The sequence below is a fragment of the Pseudogymnoascus destructans genome (assembly GCF_001641265.1).
Source record: "Pseudogymnoascus destructans isolate 20631-21 unplaced genomic scaffold scaffold_6, whole genome shotgun sequence".
NCBI classification, from domain to species: domain Eukaryota; kingdom Fungi; phylum Ascomycota; class Leotiomycetes; order Thelebolales; family Thelebolaceae; genus Pseudogymnoascus; species Pseudogymnoascus destructans.
In genome coordinates, this window is record NW_020167525.1 from 1463653 (window position 1) to 1479666 (window position 16014).

The 16014-nt window shown below is 47.5% G+C and overlaps 3 protein-coding genes across 3 annotated transcripts; 2 read left to right on the plus strand and 1 right to left on the minus strand.

Annotated features, from left to right (window-relative positions):
- Positions 1-638: 638 nt before the first annotated feature.
- VC83_03594 (uncharacterized protein) lies at positions 639-3051 on the plus strand. Its single transcript, XM_024467240.1, has 2 exons — positions 639-2624; positions 2695-3051. The coding sequence occupies exons 1-2, from the start codon at positions 1670-1672 to the stop codon at positions 2850-2852; spliced, it is 1113 nt and encodes a 370-aa protein (XP_024325731.1). The 5' UTR covers positions 639-1669; the 3' UTR covers positions 2853-3051.
- Positions 3052-4071, minus strand: VC83_03595 (uncharacterized protein). Its single transcript, XM_024467241.1, has one exon. The coding sequence runs from the start codon at positions 3634-3636 to the stop codon at positions 3256-3258; it is 381 nt and encodes a 126-aa protein (XP_024325732.1). The 5' UTR covers positions 3637-4071; the 3' UTR covers positions 3052-3255.
- An 8668-nt stretch (positions 4072-12739) lies between these two features.
- Positions 12740-15214, plus strand: VC83_03596 (uncharacterized protein; the record flags this gene model as incomplete). The annotated part of the gene is made up of 1 exon (XM_024467242.1): positions 12740-15214. Exon 1 carries the CDS (start codon positions 13055-13057, stop codon positions 15212-15214), a length of 2160 nt encoding a protein of 719 aa, XP_024325729.1. The 5' UTR covers positions 12740-13054.
- Between the last annotated feature and the right edge of the window lie 800 nt (positions 15215-16014).

Genomic DNA, 16014 nt, shown 5'->3' on the forward strand with positions numbered 1-16014 from the left:
AACATGATTGTCCAGATGGGCAGACCGGGGCAGGAGACGCGTTGCAATTGGGAATTGTCACAGAGCCGCCCAAGCCAGCCCATGGATTCGGAAATAGAGACCCGAACAAGAACGAGCCTAATGGCTTGTAAGATATTGCAGCCGTGCAGGTTGAGGTGACTGGAGGTGGCGAAATGGGGATCCAGGGGGTAGGACGAAGGGGAAAGAACCAGGCGTTGGCCGTGCTGGCCAAAATACTGGTGGCAAAGACGACGGAAGTGAGTTGCATCTTAATTGAGCAAGTTGAAACTGGATATATGTTAACACTCAAAGCATTTAAGGAAGTTACAAGTCCTAGGATACACACTTTGACAGACACAATGAAGTCGATATTTGACACCAAAAAGGGGAGAGAGCTTGGCCGGAAGGATGCTTCAGTTGGAATACTTTTGGTTTGATAGAGACAAGAGGTGTGTCGTGTAAGGCTGTGTTTAATAAAATAGAGTGGACTTAGTTATTGGGGCGAAGCATTCCTTTATAGAAGAATATTAAATCATGCAAAATGGCTTAAATCAACCCAAAACTTCTCCTGTTATTTGAGGCATCTATCTCCTGGGTTTTCACTACGAACTCACCTAATGCGTTCACAGATGCATTATGCCGCATGATTTCCCAACGACCCTCCGGAAGATCTTCCTAAAGTGCTGTCACACGCAGTGCAGCCCAATGCATTCTATAATGCAATCACATGCAGTGCATTCCAATATTGACAAAACGAAGTCAACTCAAAGTCAGCTGGTCAGCTCAGCTCGGAGCTTAAGCGCCACTTTGGAAACTCTTGTCGATATCGGCACCAAAACTGAGTCATCAGTCAGAAAGTACATGAAGATGCTCGGAGCTGAAGTGCCACTTTGGGAGGTTGGCCCGTTGTCGATAGATTGTTCTCCTGAGACTATCTTGGACACAACAGCAAAGTGCAGAAAGCTCGCAGCTGAATGTCGTATATCCAGACTGCGAAAGTCTCCGTTGTGCCACATTAAAGGCATGTCGGACATTAGGGGTTTAGCGCGATCGAAATCGCGTTTATGTCCAAACTCGATGGTTCTAGGGTTTTATCCGGCCTACATTTAGCTTCCGCCATGCGGCTACTCCCGTGGAACGTAACATTGATCGACAAATGTTCATAATCGGCATGGATCATCGAATTTGCCGTATTCAGGCAGCTGATCTGCGACGCCGTTTCGCATACGTGGGAACAAGCTCTGTGATAAAAAATCAAACAGCGTCCGATTGGGATCTTCCTGCAGATAAAAAACTGCACAGAGACAGATAGAGTGCCTGGTCAGCTCGGATGATGCGCATATACGACGAATGTCTCAACGCTATGCATTCCACCGCATTCAATGGCGTATTCGAGTTCCACTGCGTTCGGTAATGCAATGCATTCCATAGCGCTTCTGTCTTGCTCGGACCACTGTCTGTCTTGGGAGTTCCTCGCATTGCTGTTGAAAGAAAGTCAAGGTCTACAATAGCTCGACAAAGAGCGAACTTGGAACCTACAAGTAGACCAAGGTTCTCAGTTCCTCAGCAGCAGTTATTATCATTTTCGTCCTTAAAACCTCATCTCGCTCCAGTAACAAAGAGTTTCTGAGTATTCGTCAAATATCGACCCCATTTTAAGTTAATAACAATGGTCCACATTAGTTTCAACCGTCGGTCTTTTGCCCTCATTCCCGTGGCATTAGTTATATGTGCGAATAACGGCATCGTTGCTGCTCAATCGCAATATCCAAACCCATTTGCGCCTTTCGCCACACCTGCACCAGCTGTTCAACCCGATGATGGGCCTTCGGCGTACCCAAACCCTTTCAAAAACAATCAGACCCAGCCGGGTGCTGTAGACTCTGACCAATCTTGGGCAGATGGTATCTGCCACAGCGATCCAACCTATGGTGCAGCGTATGTTGGAGCTCGAGATTCGAATGGTGTTTGGGCTTGCGTGCTCCTGCCAGAGTCAAACAGGCCACAGCCTTGTTTTGGTGAGCCATATGTTGATCCCAGAACTGGCCTGCAAGCGTGCCGCACGAAACCCACTACCAATTGTCCTGGATCTCCCAGTTGTGGCGCTGGCAAGACCTACCAAAGAGCGGACGTGTCTGCACCTGCAGGTGCCTGCTGTAGTTCAGGAAATACATTTTCCTGCTCTTGCAAGGATGGCGGGTCTTACGTTTACGATCCCCTCTCTTGCCCCGTCCTTCATCGAAATATTCGCATTACCCCAACCGGTCCGAGATTCAACCTCTTCTGCAACATTTCGACTAAGCGCCAGGAAATATTCGCTGAGCAAGCGGGCAGTTTCATTGAATGTGTTGATGCCTGTGGAGCATTAACGGGGTGCGCCGGTGTCGAGTTCAACAGGCTTAGCAAGCAATGCTCCTTCAAATCCGAATTCCTGACTGAGAATTCTGAAGGTGGCGCCAACAACGATGTGGATAGTGCCTCCATGGATCCGCCACCACAGTGTCCCGGTGCTGATGGCCAGAGTCTGACAGTGGGAGGGATCGAATATGAGCTATTTTGTCACCATGGGTGGAAGGTAGGTTTGCCAACCAGCCACGTTACAAAGGCGAAAGACGTATACGATTGTAAGTGTTCTATAAAACCGTGGCTCTATATTTTAAATGGTGAACTCTTGCTGATAGTTTGATTCAAAAGGTACTCGACAATGCACAGAAAAGGGCTCTTCCTGCCAAGGCGCGAATTACTGGTTCGCAAACAAGGACTGTGTTATGACATCTGCCTTTGAGTTCCCACCCACTGGAGGCGATTCTGCAAATGCTGTTGTTGGCGCCATCCCGAAAAAGCAGAAGTAGTCGTATGATAGCAGGCATTTCCAGCCCACAGAAATTCAATAAGACCGCGCTCTCTTCGACAAGCGGATTAGCTATAGACGTAAAGGCTATAGTGAATAAATACTAGTCTCATTCCTGATATTGGTTTTGACAATTGTACTTTATGATACAAGAGCTTATGTATGGCAGAGCGAACGGGATGCCCAGTTCTCTTGAGTCTATGGTCGTATGTGATAATTACTTGCTTATATAAACCCTGCTAAGCTCTGGCACTCTAGCTATAGGGGCTAGGATAGCCTGCTTCGCATGCGGATATCTGCTACTTGGTCGAGAACCAAGCAGACTTCGGGACTAAACCGCCGAGAGGACCAGCGACGACGCTCAAAGATAAGCTTGCGAGAGATGCTACCCTAGCTTACGAACCTCAGACGGAGGTGCGAGCCATCGTCGTTATCAGGCTCAGCTGCTCTGGGACCACCAAGAAGCTAGGACCGAGGGGACCTTGGATAACGATATTCGTGGATAGTCTTCCCACATATGGATGTTGAAGGACCTCACTGATGGAGCATGCCTTGATGTCTCCCGTTTTGTAGCCCTCTAGTGTTGGCGATGATCCTGGCCCTTCCGGCTCGGGCGGACAGCCGCCGCAAGATCCTCGATCGGCAGTACACTGGTTTATGAGGTGTGCTAAAAGCTTTGACCCCTGCCTTGAACGTGTCGTGCGCGTCAATGTATTCTGCAGTCCCGGCGAGGTCGACGCACCCGCTAAGTTATGCCGGAACCATTTCCGAACATCAGGCCCCATGTCCAAGTCCAGCAGCCGCTATTCCACCGATAACCATCCGTGTTGAGCTGGTCAATTTTGCCATTATCAACACGTGATCAAACCCGAGCGTTCACCATCGCTGGCTGGCACACCACCGGGCTTGACCCAAATGTGCTACGGGATTATTAGAGGTAGCACGCAGTTTGTAGCACTTCTCCCGCTCTATAACACATGTGCCTACCCAGGAACAGCTTTACCCCACCTGGGCTGTGACAGACGCCGTGCTACTACCCTGCTATCACCCTGGCCGTTGTAGCACCTCCGTTGTAGCACCTCTGTTGTAGCCCCGTTGCTGTGCTGGACACGCCTTATTACTAGGGCAGTGTGGTCGATAGTAGAATGAACAAAGCCCTCCAAGAAAGGGATGATTTTACAAAGACAACACACTGTCTTAGGAAACAGAGCCAAAGGGTCGTAGCTTAGACTATTCCACAACGCAGCAATCAGGTGTATGATGTAGTGGAGTGGTTTAGACAAGTTGTAACAAATGTTGAGTTTGAGAACTCAGGGATAAGTCAGAGGTTAGCACCTCACTGACTTTTCAGAAACAAGGAGTAACAAGATCAATGGTTGGAAGCTTGGAAAAGACGTGGAAGTATGTGATAGTCGATTTAGTGTATTGTCTGCTTGCCCTTTCTTAAGGAAAGGGCAATCCTATTTATGCTAAAGGAGTGTAGTTCTCTCATTTTCCAAGACTTTCCTGACTAACCAGGCTTGGTAACTGTAGTCGACGTAAGAGAATCCCATAGAACCATCTCCTAGGTTCCTAGCCTATAGGAAGTGAAAGGAGGTCCAAGGTCAGAGTACCCCTATAGACAAATTATGTCATAACTTAACCAATCTTGTGGGTAACTAAGGAGCAATGACATGTAATGAATCATAGAGGGTTGTAGAAGCTTTTGGAGCTATCGTTCATGTTCCTAGGCCTCTAGTTGATAGAGGTATGTCATGTGTAGTATTAGCCCAGTAACTAAGGAGTGATGTCATGTAATGAATCATAGAGGGTTGTAGAGATATGCTATGTGGTCATATTGGCCCAGTAACTAAGGAGCAATGACGTGTAATGAATCATAGAGGGTTGTAGCAATCGTTGAGTAGTATTGCTCTTGTTGTTGGTGTGACAAGCCAAAATATGTATAGTGACTTGTAGGTTTGAGGAGGAGATTTCTAAGTTTGCTCTTGAGTTTGATAGCAAACTGAGTGCAATGAATGTCAGTATGACACGTGAGTCAATTCCCTCAAATACCCGAAACCCATCTGACTCGGTTAACCCACCCAAATGATTACACGTGACCAAGGGGAACCCCGTGAGTCAATTCCCTCATGTACCCGAAACCCATCCGACTCGGTTAGCCCACCCAAATGATCACTCGTGACCCGCAGCTACTCAGAGTCTGCTCCTTAGAGTGAGAGACGAGAAGGTATCCTTACACTAAGCAACAGGATGACCAGAATGACTTCTTGACGTGACTCTACTCCTAACTCACGTAAGTTGACTTAATATGAAGAGTCAGCTCTCATTCAATACATTCTCAACTTAGATTCACATGGATTTCCACCCCGACCCTAAGCTATGCAAGAAATGGCAAACCTTCTACTTTCTAAACAAGGCGAGAGTGCTGTTAGAATAAACTAGATCTAACACTAACTTCTAATCAATAGAAGACATAGAGGTTTCTTGTGTAAGGTTGACTTAACAGAGGAGGCAGGGGATTAAACACAAAAACTTTCTAAGTAACGTCCTCCACAAGCGAGCGTCGCATACAAGTGAGTGTCGCACGCGACGAACACAACGCGCTCCTTATGTGTACTGCAAGATGCCTCAACAAGTTGATATTCCATCAACTAATCTTGAAGGTAGAATATATATTGCTATCGAAGCTATTAGATTACGCCAATTTAATAGCATTAGGGCAGCTGCAAAGGCCTCAAATGTCTGTCCTAAGCTACTTGAGAGGCGCCTAAAGGGAATACGCCCACGACGTGACATTACACCAAAAACTCAAAAACTCACTTGCTTGGAAGAATCAGTTGTTATTCAACATATCCTCGACCTAGATTCACGGGGGTTTTCGCCTAGGCTTCGTGCTGTTGAAGATATGGCCAATCAATTACTCGCATCTTGAGGTGTGGGCAAGGTTGGAGTTAATTGGGCTTCCAACTTTGTTAAACGCCATGTTGAGCTTAAAACAAAGTTTAATCGCAAATACGACTATAAGAGAGCTCTATGTGAAGATGCAGAGCTCATAAAAGCATGGTTTACACTTGTACAAAACACTACTGCAAAGTATGGAATTACCGATGCAGACATCTACAACTTTGATGAGACGGGTTTTCAAATGGGCATTATTACAACAGCAATGGTTGTTACAAACTCTGAACGGCAGAATCGACCTAAAGCAATTCAACCTGGAAACAGAGAGTGGGCAACAGTAATTCAAGGGATTAACGCGCAAGGATGGTCAATCCCACCATTCATTATTATGAGTGGGAAGAACCATCTCTCAACATGGTATGATGAAGATATACCACAAGATTGGATTCTCGCAGTAAGTGAGAATGGATGGACGACAAATGAACTTGGATTTCAATGGATCCAACATTTTCATAAGCATACAAAGCATCGTACAGTTGGTGCACATCGCCTGTTAATTCTAGATGGCCATGAGAGTCACTATTCTCTACCGTTTGAGCAATACTGTAAGGAGAATGGTATAATATTGCTTTATATGCCTCCGCACTCATCTCATCTACTTCAACCGCTTGATGTTAGTTGCTTTGGACCACTTAAGAAGGCATATGGACGGCAAGTTGAGAGCTTAATCCGCACTCATATAAACCATGTTACGAAAGTTGAGTTTCTTCCTGCCTTTAAGCAGGCTTTCACAGACGCAATCACAAAGCAGAACATCTGCAGTAGTTTTCGAGCTACAGGGCTAGTTCCATTCTGTCCTGATGTTGTGTTGTCACAGCTTGACATTCAACTACGGCCTTTAACACCACCAACCTTTGAGGATGCTTCATGGGAACCTAAAACACCACACAATCTAATAGAGCTAGCAAGTCAAACTACGCATCTTAAAGATCGCATTATATGCCATCAAAATAGCTCACCAACTCCTATTAACAATGCGCTAGACCAGTTGTTAAGAGGTGCTCAAACAATGGTGCATTCTGCTGTTCTAATGAAGGCGGAAGTTCAGGCCTTACAACAAGCAAATGAAGTTGCAAGTCAGCGCAAAAAGCAAAAAAAAAAGCGTATACAACAAGGAGGGTGCCTTACAATTCAAGAAGGTCAGGATGTACTTGCTCACCTAGCTGTGGAAGAGCAGATATCTCAAGAACTACGACAGGGTGGTGGGGTTGAAAGACAGCAACGACGTTGCAGAATGTGTGGTAAGACTGGGCATAATGCTCGCACATGTCAAAGGGATTAAGAAGATACTATAGAATAGGTGTATAATTAATTTAATTGATTTTCTAGTCTATAGTTGTTGTTGTTAGAAAGTTTGTTACGATCTGTCAATTGCGTGCGACACTCACTTGTATGCGACACTCGCTTGTGGAGGACGTTAACACATTATAGTATTGTAAAGAATACTATATTAAGTTGAGCACAAAGTTCCTATCTAAGGGAATACTATCTACTTATATAGTAGCATCATGCCTCACGGATAATCTAGATAGTTGATAGATAGCTTAACTGTCTAATATCTACTAGTTTCTGCAACTATCCACTAGCCTAGTCACACTGTAGCCTAGCCCCGCTAGCCTCATGACTTCTTAGGTCATGTTACCAAGCCTAGCCCTGCTAGTCCTATAACTGATGTCACGTTACTATAGCCATAACAAGAGCATCGGTTAGGTTGCAAGGGGTCTAAGAGACCTAAGTGTTGGCATTAGCAGAGGAGGGTCAAGTGAAAGTTAGAGTCTGTAACCTTCCATCAAGCTTTGAAATCACAGCCTATGGATCAAAAGGCACTAAGCCAGCTCTGTGAAATCCAGCCTGTGCGTTTTGAGCTGTCATTTGTTATGATCGCTGCTTATGGCTGCTTACGGCTGCTAGCGATTAGGGCAACAAGTACCTATAGTAGCCACCAAGGTTACAGGGAACTGCTAAGCATATAGCTGTATATAATGAGGGATAGCCTTACTTACTTCCTTCCTTTCTTCTTCTTCTCTCTTTAGATTCAATCTAGCTTACTTCACCTAGACTAGCACCATGACTTCCATTACCATTGTAACATCATTAATTGTTCATATGCTGCTTTGAAGGCTAGAAAAAACTCGACCTTAGAGATGTGGTTAATATGAGTCTTAATGAAGGTCTTAATCTAGTTGTCATATGCCTGCTTTAGCACACTAAAACATCTGACATTAATGGCTGAGTTAGATAAGATGAGTAAGGAGGTAGACAAAGAATTATAATGTTATGTGCCTTGTAATACTCTTGGAATTCAGCTGATTCATGACTCTCATGCCTATTAAGGACAAGCATTCGATATGGACCCTTTGCTTAAGGGGCAGTATGCTTATTAAAGTGTTGTATCCATTCTAGACCTGTCTCATTGTTTGTCCATCCATTATTTGTAGGTTTAATAACCCAGTTGTGTAGGAGACCCCTATCTATATACTAATTTGCAAGAACTACCAAAAATGGAGGCACACTCCAACCTTCACTGTTGATATAAGCAATTGCTATAGCCCATTCTCGATTGCCTAGTTGAATGGCGTTGTCTCTGCCATATTGATTAGCACGTGTAACAACCATAGCTAGGTAGATTATGCCCATTATAAAGCCTGTCTTGTCGAAGTTGTAGTAATCACAGTTGAGAATGTCATATTACACACTCTATTATTACACTTTTCATGCCTCTACATTCCTTGCACCTTTTACAGCTGTTAGACATAAGCTGTTTTGCAGTTCTAAAATGCTTTTACTGTAAGGATGCCTTCTTGTCTCTCACTCTAAGGAGCAGACTCTGAGTAGCTGCGGGTCACGTGTGATCATTTGGGCGGGCTAACCGAGTCGGATGGGTTTCTTAAGAAAATTGACTCACGGGGTTCCCCCTTCATCTTTTTTGTATCCTTCGTAGTAGACCTATAGGATAGCATCCGTTTAGCCTCCAACTCGCACTCTCATATGCTATTACTGTGAGCTGGGTGCCCTGTGTCCTTACATTTACAGATAGCAAATCAAGGGGTATATGCACATGGGCCTTAATCACATTAACAAGCCAGACTTCCTTACAGCTTACCTCTCTGCCCACAACAAGGCTATAGGTGTAAATACGGTCTACAATGGGTTCACAGCTACAGGCCTTGTTCTCTTTGACCTAGAACGAGTACTTGTTAAGCTTAATACCCAGTTACAGACACCAACCCTACCAACAGACCTCTCTACTTCCTTGCAAGGTCCTTAGGTACCCAGAACGCCCTAGAATATCGCTTAATTGGAGCTCTAGGCTCAAGTTATCAAGGGGTATGTTAGCTAGTGAACGCAGAGTCCCCTAAGTCTAACAGATTATGCACTAAACTAGCTGGTAAAAGACTGTTAAATGGCAATGCATTCCACTGTCCTCTTGCAGATGAGAACAGGAAATTACGGTCTGAAAATGAGAGACAAAAGAAGAAGAAGGCATAGAGGAGGTCTTATATTGGTTAGCGGGAAGTTTTAACAGTTTAGAAAGGGTTGAATCGGTCGCAAAGGGTTGATTTAGAGCGTGTAGAGGAGGTTACAGACCAGCCAAACCATGTATGTGTAGTTTATGTAGACCACTTGAGCATACAGCTCGTACGTACGCACAAAGGGAAGCTTCTAATTAGTGTATTTTAATATTAATTAATTAATTTTGTTGTTGTTGAATCAACCTATAAAGTCATAAAATTGATGAGGGGTGCTTGCGTGCGCAGCTTACTTATCGTGTATGTTAACGTGCGTGCATAACGAATGATACAACATAACGAATGATACAGTCCAATGTGCTCACTTAACAAATACTATGATAATTCCACTACAATGCTATAAATTAATTAAAGCTATGTAGAGTACTCATCCTCAGATACCTCTATTACCATCTGACAGGTGCGTGCATTGTGTTTTGTGCCACCACAGTTGCCACAGCGCCTTGCGCGTGTTTCTTTCCTTGGCTTCCGACCACTCCCTGCCTGTGTTTCTTGCTTTACTTGTTGCGCAAGGTCCCTCTCATCTTGTAACTCTTGTGCTTCGTGTTGTGTAAGTGATCCTCCTTACTGTAGGCGTGTTTTTTTAGCCCTTCTGCGTTTGCTAAGTTGTTCCATTCCTTGCTGAAGCATTTCGTTCTCTGCTTTTAACAATGCTAATTGATACATCATTTGTGATGCTCCCTTTGCAAATTGGTCAACAGCATTGTAAATAGAGGTTGGTGAGCTATTTTGATGATGTGCAATTCGATTTTTAATGAAAGCTGTCTGTGATAAGGCTTCATTTTGGTTATTTGGTGTCTGGGAAACCCAAGGTTGAGCGGTGCTAGGGCGGGAGTTTTGTGGTGTCGGGGTTCTAAATCTGAGATCAAGCATAGAAACCACACTATCAGGATCAAATGGGAAAAGCCCAGTGCCTTGGAAGCCTCCTCGGATGTTGTTTTCAGTCATTGCAATAAAGAAAGCAGCGTGAAATGTGGGAAAGAAGTCATCCTTCGTAATATGCGTGATGTGAGCCTGCATCATGTTTTCGATTTGCTGCCCATAAGCCATTTTCAGTGGGCCAAAACACCCAACATCGAGTGGTTGGAGGATATGAGAAGAATGAGCCGGCATACATAGAGTGATAATATTGTTTTCCTTGCAGTATTCCTCAAATTCGTCTGAGTGATGGCTTTCATGACCATCAACGATCAACAAACGATAACCACCTACTGTAATGGTGGGTGCACCAGATGTGAGAATCTAGCCACCCAAGGAAGGGATGATTTTACTAAGACAACACACTGTCTTAGGAAACAGAGCCAAAGGGTTGTAGCTTAGACTATTCCACAATGCAGCAATCAGGTGTGTGATGTAGTGAAGTGGTTCAGACAAGTTGCAACAAATGTTGAGTCTGGGAACTCAGGGGTAAGTCAGAGGTTAACACCTCACTGACTTTTCAGAAACAAGGAGTAACAAGATGAATGCTTGGAAGCTTGGAAAAGACATAGAAGTATGTGCTAGTCGATTTACTGTATTGTCTGCTTGCCCTTTCTTAAGGAAAGGGCAATCCTATTTATGCCAAAGGAGTGTAGTTCTCTCATTTTCCATGACTTTCCATGACAAACCAGGCTTGGTAAATGTATTAGAAATCAAGTGCGACCCACAACTAGCTTGCTAATCATGTAGCGAATGTAAGAGAATCCCATAGAACCATCTCTTGGGTTCCTAGCCTATAGGAAGTGAAAAGGAGGTCCAAGGTCAGAGTACCTATAGATAAATTATGTCATAACTTAACCAATCTTGTGGGTAACTAAGGAGCGATGACGTGTAATGAATTATAGAGGGTTGTAGAAGCTTCTAGAGCTATCGTTCATGTTCCTAGGCCTCTAGTTGGTAGAGATATGCCATGTGGTAGTATTGGCCCACCCCCTTAAGGAGGAGATTTTCTTAATAACTTGTTCAATGAGTGTCCAAATGATATGCCGTGATGTATGTAGCATAAACAGATGTAGTAGAAGAGTTTACAGCAATCGTTGAGTAGTATTGCTTCTGTTGTTGGTGTGATAAGCCAAGATATGTATGGTGACTTGTAGGTTTGAGGAGGAGATTTCTAAGTTTGCTCTTGAGTTTGATAGCAAACTGAGTGCAACGAATGTCAGTATGACACCTACAGTTCGAGGTTTTGTATGCTTCTCAAAATGTCGGATCCAATCCATGCCTTTCTCATTTGTTGTCCAACCATTATCTGTAACAGTTATTACCCAGTTTGGTGGAAATCCGCTGTTTTCATACCAAGACGTGAGGTGGTTTTTGCCTGCAACAATAATAAATGGTGGAATCGCCCAGCCTTGGGAATTAACACCCTGTATTATTGTAGCCCATTCACGATTGCCAGGCTGTACTTTCTTTGCCTTCATACGTCCATCAGAGCTTGTTACCACTGTTGCAGTTGAAATAATGCCCATCATAAACCCTGTCTCATCGAAGTTGTAAATATCTGCATCGTGGATGCCGTACTTCACAATTGTGTTTCGCACAAGCTCAAACCAGCTACGAATAATTACTGGGTCTTCGCATTTAGCCCTCTGATAGTCGTATTTGCGCTGGAACCTTGTTTTGAGTTCTATGCGACGTTTAACAAAGTTGGAAGCCCAGCGCGTCTTGACAGGTAACGCGTCGCATGTCGCGAGAAGTCGATTTGCAATATCTCCCACAACAGACAATCAGGGAGGAAATCCTTTAGCAGCTAGGTCAAGAATATACTGGACAAGGATTGATTCCTCTAAGTCGGTCATTTTCCACAAATTGGCAGAAATATCGCATCGTGAATGCATACCATGCTTACGACGACTAAGATTCTGATGATCGACAGAATAGAGCTTTCCAGCAGCTCGAGCACTTAGCTTAGGGTCATTTTGCATCGCCTGAAGAGCTAATATAACTTGGCGTTCATCGTTTTTCTGCGGCATCTTTTGTTGTGAAGGGATTTACTGTTTACTAGAGGAGTTGTGTGGATTCAAGGTAGTGTATCATTCGTTATGTTGTATCATTCGTTATGCACACACGTTAGTCATGATTATTATGATTATTTGTGCTAACTCTAGGGGTAGTCGTGATATTTTGCACATTCGCTATACATGTACGTTATGCACACAGATAATTAATAAGCCATCTAATGACAATATGTAAGGTGTCTAAATCCTGTATCCTAGGGCCTATCAAACCCAAACCCCTAGACCCCATACAAAACCCCAACACCCCTCCGCCCAATCTTTCATCCGATCCCCCCACATATAAAAATACTCTCCAAATCACGTGCCCATCCACCCATGCGGCCCTCAGCGCTTGGACCACCCACGCTAACCCACGCAGTCACGCAACTCCCACGCTACGGTGTCAAAGCGCGCGGTCCCCGCGTTTAGGCTGTGGGTGGTGGAAGGAGTATTGGTTATTCGCACAATCGGACGACAGACAGGCAGGACGACGGTAGGCTTTGAGGTGCGACGCTTGACGATCAGGACGACTTTACCCGAGCTTTTTTCAAGGGTACGAAAGGGATTCTGAGGGTTAGGAATTGATTGGACGGGCTGATTTTTTGGGGGTAACCATAGCTGGACGAACCACACGAATACAACAAAACTCCGACGGCGATTCAGAGCACATTAAGCCATCCACCGATCGATCAAACCCACACACTACACCGCGGCGCTGCCGCAACCACAGACACCAGATGTCACGCCCTATCCTCCACCGCGCCAGCACCATGGACAGCGCCACCGCCAGCGGCAGCAGCGGAGACGCCTACACTCGCCGCCGCGAGGGCGAGTCTCCTTACCTCGGGACCGCGAACGGGCACCCCTCTTCCAGCCTGCCATCGCGAGGAGGGGGTTTCGACGACGACGGAAGAGGAGAAGATGCAGGAGTGGCTTCGGGCTCGACGCCGCGGAGCGGGGGGTCGGCTGCTAGTCCTGCGCAGCCTGGGTCCCGGGGGCCAGCAAGCGGGGGTGGGGGAGGGGGGACGCATTTGTCGGGGTTGATGTGTAATGTGCACCGTACTACGGGGAGGGAGCCGCATGCGCTTGTGGGGGCTACGACGACGATATTGGGGGATAAATTGTATGTGTTTGGCGGGAAGGTATTGTCGCGTACGCGCGCGGCGTTGACGGCGGATTTGTACGAACTGGATCTCATCCGGCGGCACTGGACGAAACTTGAGCCTTCGGGGACGGCGGTGCCGCCAAGGTACTTCCATAGTATGTGTTCGGTCGGCGACACGAAGTTGGTGTGTTATGGTGGGATGTCGCCTGCGACGGGAGCGAATGGGCAGCCGGCGCCGCCGCAGTATGGTCAGGAGGCGCAGCCGGAGGTGGTGGTGATGTCTGATATCCATATTTACGACGTGCCGAGCAATACGTGGACGTATATCCCGACGTCTGATACGCCGCAGGGACGGTACGCGCATTGCGCTACTATCCTGCCATCGGCGGCGGCGTTTGCAAATGCGTCTTCTGCTCCGCTGTCGGCTATTCAGCATAACCCCGCTGGGGAGAACCCGAATCAGGGCGTGCTGGGTGTGCATATTGATGGTACGGGCGGTGCGGAGATGGTCGTTGTTGGCGGCCAAGATAGCGCGAATCACTATATCGAGCAGATCAGCGTGTTCAACCTGCGCTCCCTATCGTGGACACGCACACAACTGCTCGGAAAGAGCTGCGGTGCCTACCGCAGCGTTGTCGCGCCCGTTTCCGCAACCGTAGCATCGCGCATCGGAAAAGGCAACGCGAAACCCGACACCACTCCCGGCCCAGACCGCGACACAGCGACGTCGATGCTGATCTACAGCAACTACAACTTCCTGGACGTGAAGCTAGAACTGCAACTCCGCGGCTCCGACGGCTCCCTCGTCGAGAAACCCATGTCCGGCGCCTTCACCCCCCCTGGCCTACGCTTCCCCAACGGCGCGGTGATCGCCAACACCTTCGTGGTAAGCGGCACGTACCTCACGTCGTCGAAGCAGGAATACGCGCTGTGGGCCCTCGATCTGCCGTCCCTGTCATGGTCCCGCATCGACGCAGGCGGAAACGTCTTCTCCACCGGCTCGTGGAACCGCGGTGTCCTCTGGTCGAGGCGCTCGGCGTTCGTGGTGCTCGGGTCGAGGAATCGCGCGTTGGTGGATGATTATAATCATCGTCGTCTCAATTTTAGCGATGTTTGCGTTGTGGAGCTCGAGGCGTTCGGGTTATATGAGAATCCGCGCCGTGCTTCCCCATCAAGCTCTTACGTCTCTGCATCCGCTGCTCTCCCGGCACCCCACCCCGGCCCGTGGCAGCCAGGCGGACGCATTCTGAGCGCCGCGGCGGAGGAACTCGGCACCCTGGCCATGGCTGCCACCGAGGTGGCTGATATGGATATCCTCGCCGTAGGCGGAGAGCGCGTCCCCGTCAACTCCCGCGTCCTCGCGCGACGATGGGGTGCCTACATCGAGACCCTCGAGCGCGAAGGCACAGCCGTGCAAGAAGGCGTTGACGTCGCCACTCTCCGCGGCGGCGAATCCGGGCGACGGATCAGCGGTTTGACGATCACGGGATCCGGCGGGGGAGGGAGGCCGAGGACGCTGTATATGCCGCATACTGTGCTGACTATCCAGGCGCTCGTTGCGTATCTGTACTCGGGCAGCCTGCCGAGGGGCTGCACGCCGCAGGTTTTGTGTAGTTTGCTCCAGGTTGCGCGACCGTATCGGGTTGAAGGCTTGCTGGAGGCGGTGGTGGAGGGGTTGCATGGGGTGTTGGATTCGCGGAATGCGGCGGCGGTGTTTAATGCAGCTGCTATGGGGGCTGGGGGGGGCAGAGGGGTGGGCGAGGGGGCGTGGGAGGAGGAGAGGGGGGGGTGATGAGGGATGAGAGGGGGTGGGATGGGGGGGATGGGGGAAGTGAGGGGGGGAGTGGGAGTGAGGGCGGGGGCGGGGGTTGGGGGGAGAGGGGGAGGGAGGAGTGGGGGGGGGGGCTGAGTGCGGTTATTGGGTTGCAGAAGAGGGGGTTGAGGGGGTTGATGGAGGGGAGGAGGTTGAGGGAGCGGGGGATGAGTGCGGGGAGGCAGGACGTGGGGTTGGGGATCAGTTAGGTGGGGGGTGTATGTTTGTGGTGAGGTTTTTTTTGGGGGGGGGGTAGATAGATGGTTGGATTGGATTGGGAAAGTGGCATAGCCAGCGGGAGAATTTTGTTCTATTTTCGTTTCTATGGATAGCACTTTGTGAGGTTGGAAACAACAGGTTATTTTCTTCGATTGGCAAATATTGAATCTATCGATCACTGGGAACGGGATATGAAATGATGAGTGATAATTGTATATTATTCTGCCCCGAGTGACCAAGAAACGATGATGAGAGACGTAGATTATCCTGATCTGGCAACGACATTACGGATGGAAAAGTCGTTGGGTCCACAACCGACGTGAACTATAAATCGCAAGCTCGTTACAAAGCACGGTGGAACGCTTTAATGCATGGCGCATACACCCCACACATGGCTCCTAGCCCAAGCCCAGGCCCAGGCCCAAGGATTGAGGAGATCGAGTAGTTTATGTGGGTGGGTGGTGGCATTGACGAATTTATGCAGCGTACGTTAACAACATTACGGATCCTGGTTTTGCCAATGCCTTGAGAGTCACGACTTCTCCAGACGATCTAACTTT